General features: G+C 38.3%; 1 protein-coding gene across 2 annotated transcripts in view; it reads left to right on the top strand.

The window, feature by feature from the left end:
- The window catches only part of LOC124876883 (chemokine-like protein TAFA-2), a 135,418-nt gene that overhangs the window by 80,293 nt on the left and 38,305 nt on the right, over window positions 1–16,820 (top strand). The window contains exon 1 of one of the 2 annotated variants that reach the window (XM_047379920.1): window positions 16,124–16,183. The exons of the other annotated variant lie outside the window; for it this stretch is intronic. Within the exon in view, the coding sequence (XP_047235876.1) occupies window positions 16,135–16,183 (49 nt within the window). The 5' untranslated portion in view covers window positions 16,124–16,134. Of the gene's footprint in view, window positions 1–16,123; window positions 16,184–16,820 lie in introns of those variants that run through there. 2 annotated transcript variants of the gene reach the window in all.

Below are 16,820 nucleotides of genomic sequence, written 5' to 3'. Positions count from 1 at the left end.
TCTCCCAGCCTCCGTAGACAGAGTTGTAACAAGCCCGCAGCTGGCTCCCTATGTTATGACATTTGCCTGTTTTTCGACCTTCACGACTCCCGCTCCCGTCCTGGTGCCACAGCTATTGCCTGTTTTTCGACCTTCACGACTCCCGCTACCATCCTGGTGCCATGACTTTTGCCTTATTTTCAAACTTCAGAGTGACGAAAAACCTGGCTTTTCATTTCTCGCTCCCATGCTTGTTATGACTTGAGCTTGCTCGTTGACCTTCCATCCATGCCCAGTTCCCGTGAAGCTGGCTCTCCTGTGCTTTTTGCTCTCAAACCAGTTGCAGCTAAGAAAACCCTCACTTCATTTTCACAATTGATTAACATTACCCCTCTTCATTATATGTAATAATTGTAGAAAAACAGAAAATCATCTAACATTTTTATTTTTATTTTACTGTAGTATTCTGAAAAAGATAAGACGGTCACAGTTAATGTGTGACTCCCTGCAGGCCTCTTCAGTCCTCAGTTCCAGAGTGCGAAGATATATTCATTTTACTTTTTCATGACATCCATGTAATATGATCATTATTTATTTGATTAGGCTCTCATTTCATCATATGTGATTGTTGTTAAACTCAATCATAATGATACACTTTTGCAAAAGAAAGAAGAATTAAAACATACACCAAATGGGCCCCCCAGACGTCATAGCTTTAAAATGTGAACATTTACTGCTGTATATTTCATTGATCTAATTATGAGGGTTTAATTAATTTCTGCATGGATACATGGAAGGATCTCACCTCATTTTGACATGCTTTTTCAAGTCCCCAGAGACCCCAAAGCACTTAACATTAAATTCAGTCATCCACCCATTCATACACACAGTGTAATTTTGTGTTCTCTGTGGTGTTGCCATATCTAAAATCAGTATCATGTTTTACCTTTCACACATATACGTAAGATAAACACCAGTCCATATTTGGCAATAGAAAAAATAACACGGTTTCTTAAGTTTATTGCCATTACAGTCACATTATGTTTTATTTTCACCTTAATTGGAGAAAGGTTTTCTACATTTGTTTCCCATCTGCAGGACATAGGGTTTTAAAGTTCTGTAATCTGTTAAGAAATAAAATAAAAATGTTGAGGTTCTGGATGGTGTTGTGTTTGGGTAGTATTTTTCTCCCACTCAGCTGCAGGTTTACCTGGTGGCGAGACTGAGCGGTTTGCTCCTGCACATATTCTTTGCATCAGGCTCATCAGCTAGAGTTTAAGAGAACCTGGCTGCCGGTCATTTGACATCTGAGTGTCAGCCTATGTGGTACCTCTAGCCCAGTGTCTCCTATAAATTATCTGGTGTAAGGATTATGATTATTGATTAATTAATATTCATCAAGAATTATAATTTAAAATCATAATTTGAAAAAAATGTATTTCTTAACCAAAAATCATTACTTACGAATAGAAATAAGAGATGTCCTCTGGTGTTGTGATTATGGGCTCAAAGCTCTTTAATAATTACAAATTAATAAACACAAAATGCGTCTCTTAATTATATATATGAAGATTTACTGAAGCCAAATAATCCTGATATACCATTATTCTGGTCCAAAACCATCACCTAATTAACAAGCACTATTCTACACAAAGGGAATAACAATGACTACCTTACAATAATAATAAAAGAAAAACATGTATGCGCATTTAGTCTATGAAGATCAAACCAGTAGTTTTATGGACAAAATGTGTAATTTGGGTTAAATGGAAAAAGATCCTCCTGTTGTGCTGATGGCTCGATTGCAGCGATCAGCTGGTAAATGGTGGGGCCACGCCCCTTTAGCCACAACCAGCTGATTGCCCCAAATCTTGACAAAGGGTCATAAACTCAGAGGCGGGAACAAAGAGTGGTCGGGCGAGGCCCAGACCGCAGTTGCTTTGAATTAAAACTTTTAAAAAGTCCACCCAAATCAAAACACAGCTCAGCATAACATAATTCAATCAGTATTGCATGCAACAAGTTAATACCTTAGATTAACTACTGGTGATTCTAAATCACCTTAACTACCTCACCTGCCCAGACCTCTAAATGCACCTAATATGAAAAGAACGAAATTACTTTGAGGTTGATTTCTGCTCTCCACTGGTCAAGGAGGGATCAGGTCTGAAAAAAAAGGAGGGGAGTGGGACCACGCGTCCGTGATCAAATTAAAGAAAAAAACGGTAATTTCTCGTCCGTCCAGGAGGGGAAAAGATGAACCGTTAGTTGACTGCATTACACAAGGAGGAAAACTCATCTCCTTGGACATAGAACCTCTGTGGGCTCCGTCTTCGATTGGTAAATAAATCTCCTGATCTTCTCGTATCAGAGAGATTTCCAGCTTTCAAGCTCTTCCGGGAATGGCCTTGTGGAGCAAAAGTTCGCCTGCGAGCTCTTGTCTCACCAGATATGTGCCTCCGTTGCGATGTCCTGTGAGACAGGCAGGAAATGGCCATGAAACTCTGCATCTCAGCCGGTTTATGCTCCCAGTGACGTCAGAGCTGCGAAGTCTGTTGAGCTGCGCATGTCAAAATGTGCGACCAAAACGGATGGCCCCAACACTGGCTTTATGCTGACCACACTATTTCTGAACCTTGCCAAGGGAACCTCCTAAGTTTTCCACTGGATCCTCTTCTAAGTAAAGCTTCCTGGATTTGCTGTTCAAACCTCCTTAAACCATAATCTCATGGACAACTTCCTCTATGACTGGCAACCTCAAGCTTCTCTCTATCGGAACCTTCAAGCCCTCCAATGCTTCACCATCTACTCCATACCAAAACTCATCTCAACAAACGGACCAGGCTTCTCAATTCTCTCGTATTTCAGAAAAAAACTGTTAAACTTTGATCATTGTCTCCTGAGAGTTTTCTCGCATGTGGGTCAGACGTTTGCCTCAAAACATGGCTGAAAGCTGGCAGTTGAATCTGCAACCCTGAATGTTTGTTAAAGTATTGTAAATACTTTTGCATATTTAAAATTGTTTGCCTACTTACATGATATAGTGGTTGATGTTTGCTCATGCCACTGGAGACAAAAGCAAGGGGTGCTCATTAGCTTCCGAATTAGTAATTTCTTTAAAAATGAAGGCTAGAAGCCCTCTGTCACGACTTGACTCCTAGCTCCTAGTTTTTATTGGACTTTGTCAAATATAAAAAGATTAATGGTAGCCATTTCAATGTATGCTTTAAGATTATTTTTTGAATGTTTTTTTCCAAAATAAAAACTTCTCGTTAGGTTTGCTGATGTGGTGTTTGGTGGTTAGCACTGTCATCACACACGTTTCAATGATCCGGTCATGTCTCTGCAGGCATTTCTGTGTGGAGTTTCCACCTTCTCAGCCATTTGTTTTAAGGCCTTTACATTTTGCCATACTGGTTTCCAGCCAACACTGACTTTGAGAACCCTCTTTTGTTACTCAACACAGAACCATGTTATTTATGATCTGTCCATTTCTTAATCCTAATTATGTTTTAGATTGCCTCAAGTTTTCACTCTCCTGGGCTCACAGTCTGTCTTTTTTCTTGTTTACAAGTGTCAGTGTAACTGAATTTGCTGATTTTTACCCCTTCACCAATCAGTGTGCCCTTGGTACACATGTAGTGTTCAACCATGTAGTTATTAATGTGCCAAGAGTGCATCTGATAACTGGCTCTGCAACATTCTGAGGTGAAAAACAAGATAATCTTTTGTGCTCATTTCTTGTCAGACATGATTCTGTCACATATTTAAAAAACATTTAGAGATGGAAAAACACATTTTTCTGTCTGTCTATCAGGGTGGTTGGCTTTTCGCTGAAATTTTGAACAGGAAGTTGACAAAGCTGCAAAAATGTTTTATATCTAGCGCAGAGAGGGAATGTATTTCCTGCTAGTGTTTTTTAAGCCAGTATAGAAAATGCATGTCTGTGAAAGTAAAAGGGTGAAGCCAGACACTAAGATGCACTCTACTTGCAGGAAGTAAGATTCAAGGCCTCTGCCTGAAAAACCACTCTACAAAATAAACAAAAGAAGAACGTGCTGGTGTGACTGGCATACAAAGGGGAAACAGGAAGATTTACATACATTCACTTATGTATTATGCATTCAGAATCACAATTCAATGTGCTCAGAGTCCCAATCGATTTAAGATAAAGAATATAACATAGCAACATGTAAAATAGTTCATTCATTAGAGGTGGGAGATATTTGACTGGAAATGATTAGAATGTTTTGGCACAAGCTTGCCATTGCTTTTCTAGGCTCTTATGCAGACATGTGAGTTTTGTTTTTTCCTTTTTCCATTTAGTTTTATCAGTATTTTTTGTATAAGAGCACACTTCACCTGAGCATTGGTTTTATTTAACTTGTAATGTAAAAAATGTATTTGATTTTTGAGTTATGCAGGGGCCTCCAACGTTTACCATGTAAAGATGTCGGGGTTTGGGTTCAGTGTGTTTGTTTTGTTTTTTTTGCATTTTGTTTTCAGTTTCTAGATGGTGCTGGAGTTTCTCAGGTGTGCTGGATGACAGGTGTGACTGATCTGCTGATTGCTTGGAGGAGTATTTAAGCAGGAGGCTGCCAGCACTTCGATGCAGTGTTTGCCTTCAGTGGTAACAAACTCAGCCACTACTAAGCTATGCGCCGGTTCTTGTCTCTTAGCTGACTTTGTGTATGTTCCTTCGCAGGCAGAAACCTGAATCTTTTGGCCATCTTCGTTGAACTCTGACTTCGGTTCCAGAAGTTTCTGGACGATCAAGATTACCTACCTTTGGTGGATTTTGTTTCCAAGGACCAAGCTGGCAGCTTCCTGTTTTCCTCCGTCTCCTGAACCAAGGCATAAGCGTACCCTGTCCACCCTCTAACGCAAGTACCTGAACATCTAACTCTTGACCTCACCAAAGCTCATTCAGCAGCATAAGAGAAACCATCTGGATTATTCCACTTCGTAAACCTTGACACCGAATCCCCTGGCGACCTGACTGCACTTACTTAGTAAGCCGTTTAACTGTTTATCATAGTTACTTTTCGATAATTCCGCATATTGGTTCTTATTTTCACCAGTTCTCTTCCCCCTCTTTCCATACAGTTGGCAATTCTACCGTTCATGTTCCAGTCTCGCGTTTTGTAAATAAAACACCTTTCACTGACTCAGTTGTCCTTCAGAGTGTTCTTTTGTATGTGAGTCAGATCTATGAAAACAATGACAAAAGAATAACCTTTGTCTTTTTTACCTCTAAATAAAATTCATCACTGGGCCTAGAACCTGATTAAATTTTCAAAGATCTCTTTAGATGAACAAAAAACAATATGGTATTCTTGAAAATAAACAAAATGCATTGAGGGTCTACAAATATTTCAACCTAGTTTCCTTATTTTTAACACTGCTTTCATTAAGAGCAAATCTTAGTCTATCCCTATTTGTTGCTATTATAACAATGACTTTTGTACATTTTCAGTCTAAAATTGTAGCAATTACCAGTTGGTGTGAAAATATCAGCTTTTTTTTTTTACTTTTTAATTTAAAGACATGTGTGTGAAAACTTGACAGTCATTCATCCAGCGCTGCTTAGGAAAAATGGGACAGCTGGATAAGCAATGGCTTTAGAGCACTTTACATGTCCGGCAACACTGTTTTATAAATTTAGGAATGCAGAGACGCCTGCAGCCCAGCCCCATCTTCTTTGTGTAACATTTGCAGCATTCTGCTGGGAATACGCCATTAAAATTATGCATAAAATTAGACGGTTACACAACTTTTTCCTATTCAAAATATGGTTTAGATTGAAACATTAGAGTTAATTTTTACCAAACTTGAACATCCTCACCCTATCTCCCTTAGAGATAGGGTGAGGAGCTCGGCCATCCGGGAGGAGCTCGGAGTAGAGCCGCTGCTCCTCCACATTGAGAGGAGCCAGTTGAGGTGGCTCGGGCATCTATACCGGATGCCTCCTGGACGCCTTCCTCGGGAGGTGTTCCAGGCACGTCCCACTGGGAGGAGTCCCAGGGGACGGCCCAGGACACGCTGGAGGGACTATGTCTCTCGGCTGGCCTGGGAACGCCTTGGGCTCCCCCTGGAGGAGCTGGAGGAGGTGTCTGGAGAGAGGGACGTCTGGGCGTCTCTGCTGAGTCTGCTGCCCCCGCGACCCGGTCCTGGATAAGCGGAAGACGACGAACGAACGAACGATGAACATCCACAGTAGAGGGGTGCCACAGATTGCAAATTGCAGAGTTAAGCCGAAAGAGTGTACTGCACAAGCCAATTCAAATGCGTTTAGAAATGAGTAAATGCTCAGTTACACCCTTTTCTTTAAGGACTGTTTTTACATCAGGAAATTATGATTAAAACAGGACATGTGATGTTTTATCATATTTTATCTTTAAACTCCACATCTTAAACTAGCAAATACAATGCAGAGCTCTAACTAGCTTTCTTTTTATTTTTTTGTGGCACCAGTGGCCTTTATTTTTAGAAAAAAAAAATATTGTATACTGGTTAGATATTTGAAACTAATTAATAAATTAATGCATAACTATAGTAAAATACAGGGAAAATAGTTAACCCAGCCCCCCATAACTGTCAAGATGTCAAAACCACTAACCAGCCCTTGTTTTCTTTTTTTGAAAAACACCCTATCTTGTCCTGTAGGAGGGAAATCTTTTACCCCCAAGCATTTACTTTAAACCAGTGAACATGACTCTTTACTGTGAGCAATATATACTTATCCTGAAGAAAACAAGGTTTCTATTATGATTGGAGTGCTAATGTCTTATAGAAAGCATGCCTTTATGTGACAACCGGCTCAGTTATGTTTGAGGTGCAAACACACCCTCCATTTCTGCTACCTGTGTGACCCCTTCTCTTTTCCAATGGTTATGGTCAATCTGACAGAGAGAGGTATCCCAATTGTTGTGGTTTTTAGTTTAACAATGGCCATCAGTGGGCTCTAGATGGACAAACTGTCTACTTTTAAGACTAGGCTTAAAACTTTCCTTTTTAATAAAGCTTATAGTTAGAGTGGCTTAGGTTATCCTGAGCTATCTCTGTAGTTATGCTGCGATAGGCTTAGGCTGCTGGAAGACACAATGACCACTTTCACCCTCTTCGCTACATTCTTACACTACTCTCCAATTTTGCATTATTTGCTGTTATTTCAGTTTTTAACTTTATGTACTCTCTCTTTTCTATTCCTAGAAGCTACACCTGGCCTGACTCTGTGTCTACCTGTGACACCTTTCTGGAGAGGGGCATCGTCCAAGCTTCTGCTGGCAACAACTTAATGCTCACCCTCTACCGATGATCCACTTGGCCCTGTCTTTCAGTGTTTAACCCTTTCTCTCTCCTAGACATGGCAATTGACTGAACTTTTACTGTAACTAACTCTATGTGCTCTCTTTCAGACTCTAACCTTGAAAACTGGCTCAGAATTTATCTGTTCTTTGTTTCTAGATGAAACGACTAAAGGAGCTACATCCATCAACATTTACTTTTCCTTTCCATTGAAAGGACTCCTGGATCAGTGCTTCTTTGTTCTCTTTGTGTCTCTGCTCTGTTCTCTCAAACCCCCAGTCGGTTGTGGCAGATGGCTGCTCACACTGAGCCTGGTTCTGCTGGAGGTTTCTTCCTGTTAAAAGGGAGTTTTTCCTCTCCACTGTCGCTACATGCATGCTCAGTATGAGGGATTGCTGCAAAGTCAACGCCAGTGACTGTCCACTGTCTCTACATGCTCATCCAGGAGGAGGGAATGCTGCAAGTCACTGACTGGATGCAATCTGCTGGATTTCCTTAGACAGAAAAACTTTTTATCCAATTTGAATGAATAACTGAATCTGACTGCACTGTTCAATGATTAGGATTAATTGGAAAGTATGTACCTGAATTTTGTGAAGTGCCTTGAGACAACATGTGTTGTGAATTGGCGCTATATAAATAAACTGAATTCAATTCAATTGAATTTAAATCTGCCAAATATTTATCTCAAGGGCCAGCGTGTGGTGTAGAGGTAGAGCATGCGTACCATGTACAAAGGGAATCAGTCCTTGACGCAGTTGCCTGGAGTTTAATTCCCGACCCTTGGACCTTTTAATGCATGTCTTCCCCCTTTTATCTCTCTCCCCATTTCCTGTCTATATACTGCAAAATAAAGGCCACTAGTGTCACAAAATTTTAAAAAAGGATTTATCTTATGAACCCAAGGCTCAATCAAAGCTAGCCAAATGAAGTTACACTGCTACTTCCTATTAATAGATTAATTTAGCATGAAAAGACAAACCCAAATACACACTGCCCCATAGTTTGCCATTAGTATTGAACTGTACTGTATACACCTTTAAAGTTTTGGGGTGTTTTGTGGCTGTGAAGTGTTAAAAAAGAAAAACACTAATCATTTGCAGCATCCTGAGTCTAAAGCCCTAGTCACTGGCTAATTGGTGTAAATTAAAAGCTTCTTTTGAGTGCACAGGGAGATTACCACAGCGGGGTATTCTGATTGGATTTATTAGTGAGAATCATTACAGTTTAGCTTGCAAGTGAACTCTGCATAGATGCAGTCTTGTAAATCTGTAGCAAATGGAAAGCATTTATTTGTTGTCTAACCTTCTTGAAAATGTTCTATTTTTATTTTTTTTTCTGAAAATCTGGACTGTCAAAATGTTTTAAGGACCCAATAGGATGCACGAAGAAGGCAAGTTGGACTTGAATAAAGACTTGTAATGATATATATACATACTAAAAGCCCAAATTACAAAACCCAAGATGAAAAGGGGAGCAGGACTAAAATTAAGTAACTCAACAGCAATGAGCAGGAATCATGATGTCTACAAGGAATCGGGAGCTCTGATGTCAAATCTAGGGGACATATAAGTATCGGTGGAGGTTGATCACTTGGTGAGAGACGGGTGTGCCCTCATTGGCCACTTTAAAAGGTAAACCTTGTTGATACCAAGCTGGAGCCCCATTTTGCCATTAGAACAGATTTTTTATGTGCCTCAAACATACCTCATAGATTTGGTACATATTAGTTTGGTCTCATCAGTCAGTTAATGCATATTTCTTGGCTTTGCATTCAAAATGTTAATTTCCCATTTCACCACATTCTATTAGATTTAAGTTATTGTCATGTTTAAGAAACCAGTTTGAGATAATTTAAACTTTGTGATATGTTGCATTATCCTATTGGAAGATGCTGTTAGATAATGGGTACAATGTGCTGGACATGGTCAGGAACAGCACACATGTAGGCGCCGTGGTGTTTAAACAAAGCGCAATTACTAAAGGGCCAAAGGTTTGCTAACACCCCCCGTCCACATGACCCTGGAACAATGGTACAAGCAGGATAGATTCCAAGTTTGTTTTTTTTCTCAAGCTTTCTAAATGCTGCACCAGAAATATATTATCTCAGTCTGTTGTTATAGACTGTATTGGTAGACCTTTGTGAGTCATGGCCTCGGTTTAATCTTTTTACCTGAAAGGAGTGATATCTGTATACCTTGGCTGTAACAAGTAGTTATTTGAGCTCCCGTGGCCTTTTTTATCATGTTGAACCAGCCTGCTTGTTCTTTTCTAATGTCTCACATCAAACAAAACATTTTCATCCACACAACATCTGCTCACTGGAGTTTTCAGACCATTCTCGGTAATCTCAATACATCAGCTGTTAACAAAGTACTCAGACCAGCTTGTCTAGCCCCAACAGTTTAAAGTAACCACCTTTAAAGTCACTTAAATCCCCTGTCTTCTTCAATCTAATTTTCGGTTTGAACGGTTGTTTATAACAAAGAAACATGAGAGTATATATAGACTGACAATTTGGGAAACCAGAAACAAGTAGCAATAAAGAGCAATTAGTGACCTTGTAGTTTCATTAAGAGTATAACTCCTTTTATTTCTCAGTTGGTCTTTTACGTTTTCAAGGCTTCCACACTTTCCTATGTTGTTCTCCTTCCCTCTTCTTTTCCCACTGTTTCATATCCTCCCTTTCCTCCTCTTCCTAACTTTTGCTTTATTTCACAGCTATTAAACCAGGAAATTTCAATCAGGTAGCACAGCGTGAATTTCTGCAGGGGCAGGAGAAAGAGACTGAACTTTTATTTAATGCTGGCGTTCTTTCCTCCCCCCTCTCCACCTCTATCTCGTTGTTCTTTTCTTCCGCAGCTGAACTCAACCTTGGCTCTTTATAGTTTATGATTCAATTTCCAATTTGTTCTCTGGAGGTATTTGCCTGGTGGGTGGCACGGCGCTTTTGTTCTTATGTGTTTGTACAATACTCGCCTTTGGTATTCATTGGAACACAGGCTTACAGACGTATGCATTAGAATTTCTAACTTTACATTTGCAGTGCTCTTGGCTCTGTTTCTTAAGAAAGTCACATTGAGATAGGGATACCCCTTTCAGCTGACATGCACTGCAGTTTGTGTGGTAAATATATGCAATTTGCCATCATTATGGTTAAGGGAACTAGAGAAGCTTATTTTAAGGCATAAAAGTTCACAGTTCTTAACATTTCTAAGCGTATTTTACTTTGGAAATACTGTTACAATAAATGGAATAAATACCCGGTTTGTTATTGATGCATGTTATATTTACCCATAATTACTAATCAATCCAATCAGTAAATTAGACTACAAGCATGTCTTGAATAATTAAAAGTGTTCATGAATTTTCGTTTTCTAGTTTTGTTTAGTGCTAACATAAAGAACATTGGTGTTACCTTTGGCCAGGACATTCCTTTACTGGACTATTAAAATTTCTTTTTTGTTCTTTGGTGATCCGTAAAAGACCTTCAGCCCACGCAAAATGCTGAAACAAGGGAGTTCAGATAAGATTCAAGAGGAGAGATTATACTCTTCATTGGCTGTATAAAACATCATTCAAATCCAGAACAAATACAAACAAATCCAGAACCCTGGGTCGGTGGGGCACATAGCCATTTATAGTCTGGTTCTTCTAGAGGTTCTCTTAGTTTAAAGCAGGGGTCTCAAACTCTACTCCATTAGGGGTGATTTTTTTCAATGTTTTGAAGGGTCCCTGGCCCAACACCTCAATAAAGTGGGTGAATTGCTCCCTTAGTGTGCAGTCATCTTCTAAAGAGCTTTGCTAATGACCTACAATATGTATTTAATCAGGTGTGAAGAAGCCCTCATTCTTTGAGCATTGAAACCATTTCAAATTAAAAACTAAATATAGTTTATTAGTTGCACTTTAAGTGGTCCCTTTACCCCTATTTCTCTCTCCTTTTTTCCACCCTTTCTATCTTTGGAGAGGAAACAAATGACAACATGATGATACCCAGTGAAACAGCTTAATATCAGTTTAAAGAATGGGAGTTGTTTCCATCCATGGCAGGTACTTGGCCTGTCTTTTATATCCTTCTGCTTTTATTTCATGTTGTGTTTTTGTGTTGTTTTCTTTAATATGTGAGAATAAACTATGCTGAAAATTCAAGCTTGGAAAAATATACCTAAAAAAGCCTGAAATATTGATATAATCCTTAACTTACAGTAATACCAGTACCATACTTGGCTTGTTGAACCATATCCTGTTTCCGCTTGTATTTAGTGAGAATAAAAAGAATGTCCTAGTCTTATTTTCACAGTATTTATTTGCTCTGAATTATACTTCCCAAAATACAACAGAGAAAAAGACAGAATGACAACCAGTTCAAACGTTTAAAAGCAGTAGATCCGACAGAAGATGGTGCAATGTTTGATTTACTAAGTCATCTAAAAAACAAAGAAAGGAACTAGTCAGATTTGTTTTGCTTGGATTATTATAAAAGAGGGCTAGCCTTGAGGCCTCCTACATTGCATGCATTTAGGACAATTTCTGTAAATGATATTTACAGCTAGAGTAAATATTGTTGCTTTCTCAAAGACCATAGCTACACTTTGCACGGAGGTTACTGTCGGCTAAAAGGTGGTGGAAAATTCTATGCAGGATAAGAAAAAAGTAATCTGCTGCTTGTTTCTATTTTTATCATACTACTACATTACACCTGTTCGATGATCCTGCCTTTAATTTCTATCTTCTGGCTGTTACAAGTGTGTGGATATCTCTTGAGGTGTTAGGTAGGATCTGGAGCTCTATGAACATTAAGGTTATAAAGTTGACTGTTTTTCTCTCTTTCTTTTCTCTCTGCGCCTGCTGTTATTGCAACTTTAGACAAGTGCAACATTATGCAAAAAATAAGTGTCATTTGTACATATCTGCTGGACTTCAGGTTTTCATCTCCATGTATTCAGTGCAGTCTCCCTTGTGAATCTAGTGTAGAAAACAAAGCAGAAAGTGTATAAAAGTCATTTGCAAAAAAAAAAAAAATCTATTCAATGTTTCTTATCTGCAAAGCACAACACAACATAACAACAACAGAAAGAAAAAGTAGAGATATGCTCAGCAAAGCCCTTATGTCAAAACAAAATGACCTTGGACATCTTTTATTTTCTTTTGTTTTGCCTGGTGGCGGGAGACTCATGTTTATTCAAAAAAAAAAGAAAAATGCAGCCTTTTAAAGCCCTGTTCACACCTTACAAAGTGCCACACTGTGACACACTGACATGAAGGAAATGACACATAATCTATAAATGGATTTTCAGAACATAAAATTGCAGTGATTTACTATGGTGACTGCACTTAAAATAAGAAACTAATTCAAAAGGCATTTGTCAAATTGAAAAGGATAATCTGAAGGAGCTTAATACAGCTAACTGTTCTGCTGCCCTCCACTACATGTGATAAATTGTAAATAAAATGATTAAAAATTTAAATAAAATAAAGCACTGAAGTGATCCCATGTGCTGCCCTGGATTAACAATCCCTTTAGTCTGGATGGGGTAAGGCTAATACTGATGTGGTAAACCATGAGCATTTGAATGCCATTTTGCACAAATCAGGGCTTGCCATGGAAAATCGTTTCAGTATTCTTAACAGCAGCTCCGGAGCCATGCACTGATGGATGACTTGCTCTTTACTTTACTGATGCACTGTGATCAATGCTGATGCAAGGAAAGAGTGTGATTGAAAAAAGAAAAAGACCATTATTTTGCTGCCTCTGCAAATCTCCCTTATTTTGTTTTTTTTTCTGTGTCCCTCCTCTCTCTCCCCCAATCTGCTTGTATTAATCCTTTCCTCTTTTAGTAAACTTCCCACTTTGTTCATCTTGTTGGTATCTGCATATGCTGCACTATTACCAACATTGATGCCTAAACTAATGGACCACAGTGTTTCCAAGTGTTGGTGCAATGGGGTGATTTTAAGAAAATAACTAGATTATAGATTAAAAATAGGAAATTAAGTATGTGAAAAAGGATGTTCATGTTTGCAGATTCCCTTCTGGCGCCAGTCTTTAAAGAGGTAGAAAATATTGGATTTATCAAAATGTTTGGGCAGGCCTCTCATGTAGTCTAAATGTGTATAAGAGGCTTTCATTTTTAGTCTTTTCCTGTTGTGAGTTAAATAAAACAGCATTAATGCAGCTTCACTAATCCTCTCACATAACTAATCCTAGCAGAACACCACTGTAAATACTCTGTGGGTTGCATTAAAGCCCCAATCACTCAATCCCTCACTGAGTGTTTTATGCTTATTTTGGTTCAGATTAATAGAAACTCTTATTATTTTTTCATCTCTGATAGAGATATTCTGGAATAACAGAACCCCCTTGCTGGCCTTCTGTTGCTCCCTTTTATGTTGTTTTCTCTTTGTGTGTATATTTGTGTCTTTTTAAAGTATCTTTGTGCTAAAGAATGCATTGTGTTGGCAATGAATCAATACAGGACTATGTATCCTTGAGTCAGTCTTAAAAATGGATGTGAGATGACTTATGTATGGTTTACACTCTCAAAACGAACAATCACAGCATTGTTGCTACCTTCTATTTTAATGCTTTGGTGGGCTAATTTAAACTGGAGTGCAGTGCTATCTAGGTTTGCATGTAAACATTTTCCTTATGTTGAAAAGCATGACTGAACGATACATTTAATGATATTGTGCTAGAAATTCATTTGATGGCAGTTGGCTGATTGTTCTGTTTAATTTTAAAATAGTAATCTATACAAATCTGGTTTCATGATTCTTGGATTTTTTTGTTGACAGTCACTTTAGTTTTGTATTTGGAACAATTTAGGTTGGTTGTTGTTTTGTAGGTTTGTAGTGTTCAGTAATGAGTGCATTGCTTTGTGCTGAAATTACTAGATCTCTCTTGTGTTCTTTGTGTATTGGTTGAGATTCTTATTTTACTGTTTGTCTAGTATTTATTATAGTGAGATCTCATTGTGTCCTGCTTATATCTCCATGTTAAATTATTTTCATTAATCACTTACCTCAGCCTTTCAGTTTATTCCCAAACCCAGCTGTACTGTATTCTACTGAATAGTCTCTGCTGGTTATCATGTCACTCAATCACTTCCCCAGCAGGTAAATGCCAGACAATTTCATGAGTTCCTTGTCAGATTCTTACACAAGTTGTTACCCTTGTTTACACAACCCTCTATTGCTTTACCATTGGTTTCCTGTTCCCTTCATGTCTCCCCTTATAACATAAAATAAAATTTAAGTTCTTTGTTTATTAAAACTTCATCATCCATAAGACTGCTGTCCTACTCTCTGCATTTGTGTCCATTACCTCCTCAAAGTGTAACATTTGGGCATAATACAAAGGACATAACCACTGATTATTTTTGTTGTTGACTATTCTTTTAATATTTTTTTTTCAAATTACTCAACTATAACCATAACCTTAAATACAACAATGCTTCTTTGGGGCACCTAACATTTCAGTTTGGGATGCCGAGAATTTAGATTACATTAGGAATGAAAGCTACATAAAGACTGAAGCTAAAATGGATTATCCTATCCTGAACTCTTTTTCCTAAACAGCATAGTTTCAAAAATCAAACATTTTGTTGAAGTTCCAGTTGGTACTGACTAGTTCAGTCCATATTCAATCAATCTAAGTTCTGATTTTGGACTAACGATAAATAATGATTGCCAAGATCCCTTGAAAGCTATGAAACAGCTCTTAACTAAAGTGCCCTGAATCAGTTGGGAACTTCAAAGATGTCTCATTCACTCATTTACCGACCACTGCTGCTAACAGATTGGCAAACATTTGCTCAGCAACCGTTCTTCATTAAGCCCTTTTTTATAAATATTACTAAAACTTCAGGATAAAACATATCAGCAGAGTGGTGCGTCTCAGAAATATGCCTTTCTTCATGTTATTTATAACATGCCACATTAGAGGCATCTAACCATGACCAACACTTCACAATGCAGCCCTCAGCAATTTCCTTGGCCTTTTTCTATTTTAACCATCTTTCCTTCATACCTCACAAATACTTACTAGTGGATTGAGTTTATCTAAGAAATCACAAAATAAGATATTTGTCTTTGTAGTTGCCTTCTTATTAGCCACCTGTTGTTTCTTTTTCACAAAATATGCTCACATTTTAGATTACTTTGTGCATATTTGTACTGAATGTTAATGTATTAAACTGTTTCATGTATATTCTCTTACTCTTACAGAATTTTGAGCCAATCTAACTGTAGTTGTCCTTTTTTAATAAGGTTGCTTTGAATGTTACATCAACTAATTGCTTGTGTGTGAAGAAAATCACAAAATTCTTAAATTGTGGAATTAAGAGAAAATATGTAGCCTCCATTTAAGTGTGTACACTCATAGCCTAATGTTTTGCCGGGTCATTCAACCACTCTGATAATATTACAATGTGTTTTTTAATGAATCTGTGGAAAAGATGAAATATGCATAAAAAAAATCATTGCACTTTCAATTGCCCCTATTTTCTAAAAGACTCTGCAGCTGAGCTCTTTAATGTCTTCCCAAGTGTGTTTGAGGTGAAATATACAATCAGCCCAAAGCAAATACTGAATATTTGCTGCGCAGCACAGGCTGGGATATTATTTTCTTCAACAAAAAAAGTAAATATTACTGAAATGTGAAGTAAGAGAACCACACAGATAAAAGGGGTGCAGGGGTGTCTTCTTTTTTTAAGTTGTGCTCACCCACACAGGTGTATGTTATTTTCCTAATTTGCCTCCTGCTCCAAATGGACAGAACTATGCTTAAATTAAAGATGTTTCTCGTTAAAATACAAAAGGTGAGTCAGGAAGATGTCCATCTACATGTGCCCACACAGTCCTGAGAAAAGATCTGAGGCTACCTCAGGTAAAGGTAGGTGAAAACACCGGCGTCGGTGCACAGACGACACTAAAGGCCTTTTAATGGCCAGTTCACCCACTCAGGTGTTTTCAGTTCCCCTAGCCAATTAGACCCCTGCTGGAGCTGAATGGAGCAAGTCGAAAATAACATGTTTGTGTAGTTTTGTTTCGTTAAGAATGTAAAAGTTGTCCTTTCTTTGACTAACTGTTAATGTAACTGATTTATTCTTTTCACAGTAAGAAAATAACAGTTTCAGTCAATTTTGTTAAGAAGTGTTGCATTAGCAATGTACTGTAATAAACCATAACAGTGCAGAGGTGCGGCAGTCCAGCAGCAACAACTGTTCTTAATGTCACTCCTCCTGTGCAATATTTGAAAGCTTGCTATGACAAAGGTCTACAGGCACAGTGCAACCAACTGCACAACAGAGGGAACGTCAACCCTGCTTTCTCTAAAGATCTCTCATAAGTCAATATTTGTAAGGCAACTGAACCTTTTTCGTTGAGGATATTAAGACTTCCTCACAACAGGAAAAAACAGGTGGCATTAAGAAAATCGATGACAGATCAGTTTACGTTTTGTGACCCTGTAAACATTGACAGTGAACCAGCAGAACAGCTAGATGACAAGAACATCCATGCATTTCCTG

This window comes from Girardinichthys multiradiatus, chromosome 1 (assembly GCF_021462225.1).
Source record: "Girardinichthys multiradiatus isolate DD_20200921_A chromosome 1, DD_fGirMul_XY1, whole genome shotgun sequence".
NCBI classification, from domain to species: Eukaryota; Metazoa; Chordata; class Actinopteri; order Cyprinodontiformes; family Goodeidae; genus Girardinichthys; species Girardinichthys multiradiatus.
The sequence above is the reverse complement of the archived record's forward strand: the minus strand, read 5'-3'. Positions and strand labels throughout refer to the sequence as shown.